This window comes from Drosophila elegans, unplaced genomic scaffold (assembly GCF_018152505.1).
Source record: "Drosophila elegans isolate 14027-0461.03 unplaced genomic scaffold, ASM1815250v1 contig_5, whole genome shotgun sequence".
Classification (NCBI taxonomy): domain Eukaryota; kingdom Metazoa; phylum Arthropoda; class Insecta; order Diptera; family Drosophilidae; genus Drosophila; species Drosophila elegans.
This window is the reverse complement of record NW_024545887.1, coordinates 563,911-571,831: the sequence shown is the minus strand read 5'-3', so window position 1 is coordinate 571,831 and position 7,921 is coordinate 563,911. Positions and strand designations below refer to the sequence as shown.

The 7,921-nt window shown below is 44.0% G+C and overlaps 1 protein-coding gene across 1 annotated transcript; it reads left to right on the top strand.

Annotated features, from left to right (window-relative positions):
• Window positions 1-318: 318 nt before the first annotated feature.
• On the top strand, window positions 319-7,560 carry LOC121467679. The gene is made up of 3 exons (XM_041709783.1): window positions 319-2,387; window positions 2,533-2,847; window positions 7,343-7,560. Exons 1-2 carry the CDS (start codon window positions 1,896-1,898, stop codon window positions 2,608-2,610), a joined length of 570 nt encoding a protein of 189 aa, XP_041565717.1. The 5' UTR covers window positions 319-1,895; the 3' UTR covers window positions 2,611-2,847; window positions 7,343-7,560.
• The last annotated feature ends 361 nt before the right edge of the window (window positions 7,561-7,921 follow it).

Here is a 7,921-nt window from a genome sequence, read left to right as displayed (position 1 = left end):
ACTGAAGCTTGACAAATACCTCAGAAGTGAGGTCCTGCCAGGGGTAAAATGCAAATCAATTCTATTTTTTCAAGCTGTGCGGCAATCATTTTTATTGCTCTAATTTTCTTGACGCTCCCACAAAATTAGTTTCATTATTCGAGTAGAATTGAGACATTTGCTTCCTTAAAGGTTAAATCACTTACCATTTCTAAATGTATGGCTTTGGTTGCCATACAAACAAATACGACAACGTATCTCTTATAGGTCTTTAGTCCACGATTCTTGGAATATTTAATGATATAGGAGCGATATAAGAACGAGTACGACATCGTGACTCTGTAATTATGCAGATTGCCCTTTAATAGTTGAGCTGTATTATCGTCTCCCACCAGCAGCGGTGCTGCTGGCGCTAGCGCTGCACTAACAAATCCATTTCTATCGTCGCCACCAGCCGCACAGGCTGGCCAGCCGATAATTGATCTGTTCGGTGCCGCGTCGGCGCAGCCCGCTGCTGCTGCAGCAGCCACCAAGGCCTCTGACGATCTGCTGCAGTTGGGAAATCCTTTCGCCGACATGTTTGAAGCCAGCGGCGGCGGCGGCGGAGCTGCCGCTGCAGGAGCCACAGGTGCTGCACTCAATGCCAATAATTTGTGGATGCATAATAATGGTAGCATGTTATAATTTTCATATTATTTCGTCCTAAGTTTTCAAGTAGCGATTATGATTTGAATTACGTTTATTCTGTGCTGTACATAGGTAACAGTCGGTGTGTAAGTGTAGTGATCCTACATGTTTATATTGTCGTATAAGAGCTATGAGGAGCGCACTTATCCGGCGCTCTAGACGCCGGATAGTTGTAGCTTCAACACTTGACAAATTCTTTCAAATACTTCTTTAATGAATTTTTTAACTAAAAAATTCAACACTTCCTTCGGATATAATATCGCATAAGGCTTATTCCTCCATGCAGAGTTTCTGTGTGAGAATTTTTTATCAACAAGTTTGATAATTGGCATTCATGGAATTAAAGGATGCTTTATTTTAAGTTCTGCACCGGAGTTTTGTAGTCTCCCTCCCACTCGAAGAACACTGTTCTTATCCAAAATGGATTTAACGACAATGTTTAGAGCAGACCGCCAGCACCTAGTCAAATGCTCATAGGTGTGCGCTGCACACGCAGGGCTGTTATACAGCTTTGCATGTTTATTGTTCTTCTTTTTTCTTATCGCGCTACATTTGTGGCGTTATCTATTCAGCTGAGCTACAGCGAAAACATGTACAAAAATTTGAAGTCAAGCTTTCGGCAAGTCAGTTATACAAAATCGCTGCAACTCCGAGCACAGCTAATAAAATCAAGAAATAATTTCAATTGAACCTATCGTGCGTTTAATTTCTATTTTAAAACTAAAGCGTGGCATTTTGGTTGTTTTCCCCATAAACATTTTAGTGACCCCGACGTGATATTCGTCTGAGTCTGCATGTCGGTTTTTAACATTGTTTAACATCGTTTAAGCAATAACTTATTTTCGCTGTCGTTTGTTGCATCTCAGTCACAAACACACGAACACTTTATGTGCGCGCTGCTGGCCGGCCGTTTGTTTTTTGTTTGAGCATTTTCGCGCTGTGAAAGAAGCAAAACTGTGTTGTGCTGCGAACATTAAACATAAAAGGAAACGCAATTAATTGTTGTTAAGCGCGTATATTGCATAATTGTGTGTAAATAGCCGTGTATGTGTATGGTCACATACATTACTTTGCCAAGTCAATGCGCTGTTGCTAGGCGAAAATTTCGGTAAAATGAACAAAAACAAAGTCAAAGTTTCCGTTACGTTGTTGGCGACGGTGCATTAATATTTTCGTGGCAATAGTCATAGGGTGATTTCTGCCCTCTGAATCCGGTCAGACAATAAAAAATGGTTAACCCAGGAGACGCGATTCAGCCTCAAAATGATGGTCCCAGTGACATCGAGTTTTACCGAGCCAAAGTGCGTTCCGTTTCGCGGCAGTTAAACGCAATGAAATATTACTTAACTGCTGGAGCTAGTGAGCAGTTTGATGAATCTGATGTCCTCGCGCGGCTGGAATGGGTGAACTCTATGAACTTGGAATTCGATTCTGCACAGACTTCGCTGGAAAAACTGGACTTTTCGGAGATTAGTAAAGATACGCGGTTTGAATTTTCCGCAATCTTAATGGATCTAAAGGCGAAACTAAATCGGGCCTTATCAGCTCTGCTCAAACTGCATTTGCCGGGTTCCACAGCGGCCAATTCTACATCCTTTGGTATTATAAACAATGCGGATCTTTCTTTCAGATTAAGGAAGCCTCGATTGCCAAATCTAGAGATTGCTCGTTTTCATGGATCGTACTCAGAATGGCCGGACTTTATTGCAACTTTTACCACGGTAAGTGGAAATGATGACGAGCTAAGTGATATTAAAAAATTGCAATATTTGAGGTCCTCTTTAGGCAGCGTGGCTTTGGAAACCATACCATCGCTCGAGCGATTTACTTATTAATCGATTTGATAATAAAGTTTTACACTTTCAGGCACACGTTCAGGCAATATTCGGTTTAAAAGGTGTCGAGAAGGGATCAGCTAAGGGTCTTCGGGAGCTCAGCGATTGAATGAATTCGCATCTTCGAGCAATCCGTACCCTGGCCACTACACAACAAATTCTGGATGGATTTCTCATTCATATCGTGACACAAAAACTGGATCAAAGGACCCGTGAAAAATGGGAAGATGATTTGTCAATCTCTGAGCTATCTACCTGCGCTGCTATGGAGTCGTTCTTGGAGAAGAGGTGCCGGATGATGAAAAACTTGGACCAAGCTGTGGGAATTCAAACACCACACCATCAGGTGGGAAAAAGCATGCATAGATATAACCCAAGTGTACTGACTACGTCTGCTACTAACTCAAACCAACACATTTGCCCATTTTGCGATGCTAGAGATTATTATTTGCCAAAATGCTCCAAATTTTTAAGCTTGAGTCCCAATCTTCGATATAGGGAAGAAAAGAAAATGCACCTTTGCCTCAACTATTTACGCAAGGGGCATAGCTTGAAGCAATGTAAGTCAACTCATTGTAAACAGTGTCGCATGAAGCCCCACTCATTACTGCACATTATTCTAGAGGCATCCATACCATCGACCTCAGTTTCATTTCTATCATCCGACCCATCTATAAGCTCTCATCCATTACCATCGACTTCATCATCACTAGCGTCATGCTCATCTCCATTGTCACAACTGTGAAGAGTCTTAAAACTCCCCACAAATTCCGAGGCAGGAGAGCTGCATAGCAACAGCGAAGGAGGTGAGAATCCCGGAGGAGTCAAGGGCAACAAGGTCAAACGGTAAACAACGGACCTTGGACCCGGGCAAAGCGGAGACACCGTGAATTAACGGTACCACGCTGGACATTGGACCCTCATACGGCAAGGGCAACAGGGTCGAATGGTAAATTGGCGAACTTCGGACCCGCACAAAGAGGACGCACCGTGAACTAACGGTGCGGCAGTGGACCTTGGACCCGATCACGCTGGAAAAGGGAAATAACGGGACCATCACAGGCTATAAAAGGCGGCGCAAGCGCAGCACACGAAAAGTAATAGTGCGAGAATCAAAGCGAGTGCGTGTACGCGAGACTAGTAGCAAGTTAATCAAGTGCCGAGTACCAGGATCAAGATCGCAAAGTCGAGACGCCGAACGACTGAGAGTCTACAAGGCTGAGGCTTCAACGCTGAGATCCAACGGGTGCTAGGTCGTGGTTAAATCGAGCTCAGGGAGTCCTTGCGTGGAGTCTGCGATAAAGGTGGCTGGGCGAAGGGGTCGAACCGAGTTCAACCGGCTAGGCGATACACCTTGCCGACACAATCCGGACCAACTTAGGGAGCCTGCGATAAAGGTGGCTAGGCGAAAAGGCAGAACGGCGTTCTACCTGCTAGGCGAAACACCTTGCCAGTGAGGTTCGCATAACATCCAGAGTCTCGAAGGAGCCGTCACGAGGCAGATACCAGCAAGCAGTCGACGACGAGGAGCGACGCCGCGAAGGACAGCGACGAGGAGCGACCCCGCAGAGGACGACGACGAGGAGCAGCAGCAGCTGAAGAGCCGCGAGGCTTGTACAAGGAGACGAATAAAGACAGTTACGATCTCAACAGAACTCTTGCGTTATTCATTGGTCAAAGGCAATCACCCAATATAAATTTGGTGGAACGAACCCATAACCTCTCTGAGCTAGCCGCCCGTTAACGTAGTGAGCGAGAATACATAGAAATCAGGTCGTTACACAACCTAATCACCATTTAACGCACTCTCCACCACAAACCTTAAATACAATGCTTGCTATAATCTACGTAAAAAATAGAGTTGGTGCATTTATGCCTTGCCGAGCAATATTATATTCAGCTTCCCAGTTAAACTTTATTACTACGCGCCTAGCTAGCCAACTTAATTTGAAACTTAGACAATCGCACACACTAATTTCTTCCATGAACTTTGATAAGGTAGTCGATATTCTGGCGCAACCACGGGATGCAAGCTATCATGCGTCATTCGCAGCTGCTATGGGTTATAGTATCACTGATTACCAGCCAAATTTTAATATAAATACTACAGGATGGAGAATGCCACAAAACATTTCGGTAGCTGACCCTCGTTTCAACCAGTCGTTTTAAAAGTTTGGAATCAAAACTAAATAAAAACCCCAATCTGAAAGCGCAGTATTCGGCATTTTTACAGGAATACCTCAACTTAAGCCACATGTCACTCGCATTAAGGGATCCAGCGGTGCCACAATTTTTCTTGCCCCACCATTCTGTTCAGAAACTTGAAAGCACTACAACTAAACTTCGTGTCGTCTTTGATGATTCTGCAAAAACTACATCTGGGATAGCACTAAACGACTTGCTTCTAGCAGGACCAACAATTCAGCAAAAAATCTTTAATATTTTGCTTCGGTTTAGATTTTTTAAAGTAGCTCTTTGTGGAGACATCTGCAAGATGTACCGCTGCGTTCGTGTTTCGTACCCTGATGACTTTTCGCAATGTATCATTTGGCGAGAGAACTACACAGATAAATTGAGTGTTTATAAACTAAACACGGTAACTTATGGAACCAAGTCGGCTGCCTTCTTGGCTATAAGAGCCATACATCAGCTCTCTTATGATGAAGAGGAATCATTTCCAGTTGGAGCAAACATCGTTCGTAGATATTTCTATGTGGATGATCTAATCTCTGGTGGCGATTCAGTTGAAGAGGTGAAAGAAATTCGTCATCAGGTAAAGGAGCTACTGGCGCGCGACCACTTTCCGATCCAAAAATGGAGTTCGAATGAAGCAAGCGCTCTCGAAGGAGAGTCTGATCGCGATAAAGAGCAATTGATTAAATTCCACCACGGATCAGCTATAACCCAGGCTTTGGGGTTGGTCTGGGATCCATCTTAGAATAATCTTCTCTTTAACTTTTCATATATTTTATCAAGTCAACGAGCAACAAAACAGATTGTGTTGTCAACAATTGCGAAATTTTATGATCCGCTTGGTTTAATAGCACCCATTGTTACAAAATCGAAATTTTTTTTGCAAAAGCTATGGAGCACTATCATGGATTGATACTACACACTGCCAGAGCCCCTTCTTTCGTCATGGGGGGAGTTGAGCTCTTAGTTGTCGATCGTCCACAACCTAAAATTTCCACGATTCGTAATGCAATTGCAAGCTTCAATCGAGATGCACGGATTCTGTGATGTTAGCACAGCAGCTAACGGCGCGTGCTTATATTTGCGGTCGGAGGCCAATGGCAACGCTGAAGCAGATCTACTCTGCGCGAAGTCTAGAGTAGCTCCCTTAAAAGCTTTAACAATACCAAGATTAGAACTTTCAGCAGCGTGTTTATTGGCTGAGCTTATCGTAAACGTTAAGGAAACCATAGGTTTTGATTGCACATTTCACTGCTGGTCAGACTCGTCTATTGTGTTAGCTTGGATTCGGCAACCTCCGAGGGAGTTCAACGTTTTTGTGTCTAATAGAATCGCGAAAATCCAGGATATGACGAAAGGTATGGCTTGGCATCATGTTCCAACAGACTTGAATCCGGCGGATGTGGTATCGCGCGGATGTACCCCCAAAGAAATACTGGAGCACTCCCTTTGGGCAAATGGAAATCCATTTCTACTGAAAGGAGCGTCGAACTGACCCTCCCTATTATATGCAATAAAGAACCTTCCGGAACGGCGTTCCACGGCGCTAATTGAAATCCATTGACATATCCATCAACTGCAAGTTTCTCAACTCATTCGACAAGTTGCAGCGTGTTTTCGCGTACATTTATCGATTCATTTCAAATTGCAGAGCCAAATCATTACCTTCAACCATCTATCTTACCGTTGACGAGGTCAGCTTCGGAACCGTTCTGCTTCTAAGGAGCATTCAACAGGTTCTCATAGCGGTGGAGTATGAGGTTCTTAGCCAAGGCAAGCCTTGTCCTCCGAAGAACAAGTTGATTTATCTGTGGCCAATACTTAGCTCTGAGGGTTTACTTCGTGTTGGTGGAAGGCTTCAAAATGCGAGCTTGGACTACGAGGCTAAGCATCCGATATTGTTACCCAAGGATCATCCGGTCACCAGGGCGATTATTGTCTATTATCATGAGAAATACTTCCACGCAGGGCCACAGGCGTTGCTCGCTGCCTTACGGCAAAGGTATTGGCCACTTGGATGCCGAAAGTTCGTGGCTAGCGTCATCAACAAATGCGTCAGATGCTTTCGGATGAAGCCTGTGGCTTGGGAACACGTGATGGGTAGCCTGCCAGCAAATCGAGTTCAGCCTAACCCAGCATTTCACACCACAGGAGTGGACTATTGTGGACCGTTCTATCACAAGTCAGAGGCCCGGAACAAAGCACCCCACAAGGGCTACATCGCCGTCTTTGTTTGCTTTTCGACGAAGACTGCGCACTGAAAAGTCGTCCAGGATCTCACAACGGATTCTTTCATTGCAGCTTTGAGAAGATTCATTAGCCTCAGAGACAGTCCACGTACTATTTGGAGTGATAATGCGACAAACTTTGTTGGCGCTAAACGAGAGCTAGCGGAACTGAAGGAGTTATTTTTGAGCGAACCGCACACGGCTTCGATAACTTCTTCCTGCTTAGCGAATGGGATTGATTGGAAGTTTATACCCCGCGTGCTCCACATTTCGGTGGTCTATGGGAGGCGGCTGTAAAATCGGCAAAATTTCACTTCTACCGAGTTGTCGGTGCAGCCATCTTAGCCCTTGATGAATTAAGAACACTTGCATATGAAATTTCTGCCATTCCTAACTCCCGTCTGCTTTGTCCAATTTCAGAAAACGATGAACATTTTGAGGTGCTAACGCAAACGCATTTCCTCAAAGGTTCCAGCTACACAAGGTTGCCTGAGTCTGACGTTACTCATCTTCGCGAAGGCCGGTTAAGCAGTTGGCAAAGAATAACACAAAAGCAGCAGCACTTCTGGAAAAGATGGAGCAGAGAGTATTTGTCCCTGTTGCAAGAACGCAGCAAATGGCGGATAAACACCTAGTGAAATGCTCATAGGTGTGCGCTGCACACGCAGGACTTTTATACAGCTTTGCATGTTTATTGTTCTTCGTTTTTCATATCTCGCTACATTTGTCGCGTTATCTATTCAGCTGAGCTACAGCGAAAACATGTACAAAAATTTGAAGTCAAGCTTTCGGCAAGTTAGTTATACAAAATCGCTGCAACTCCGAGCACAGCTAATAAAATCAAGAAATAATTTCAATTGAAACTATCGTGCGTTTAATTTCTATTTCTAAACTAAAGGGTGGCATTTTGGTTGTTTTCCCCATAAACAGACAATATATTATTATTTGTCTTAATTTTCTTATTTATTTTTCGCACTTTATAACTCCTTTACGGATATA

Excerpts from the sequence above, each read along its gene's own strand:
- LOC121467679 (XM_041709783.1), top strand. The coding sequence starts at position 1,896 with ATGGTTAACCCAGGAGACGCGATTCAGCCTCAAAATGATGGTCCCAGT. Across the intron at positions 2,388-2,532 it reads TTATTGCAACTTTTACCACG|GCACACGTTCAGGCAATATT; the intron begins GTAAGTGGAAAT and ends TTACACTTTCAG.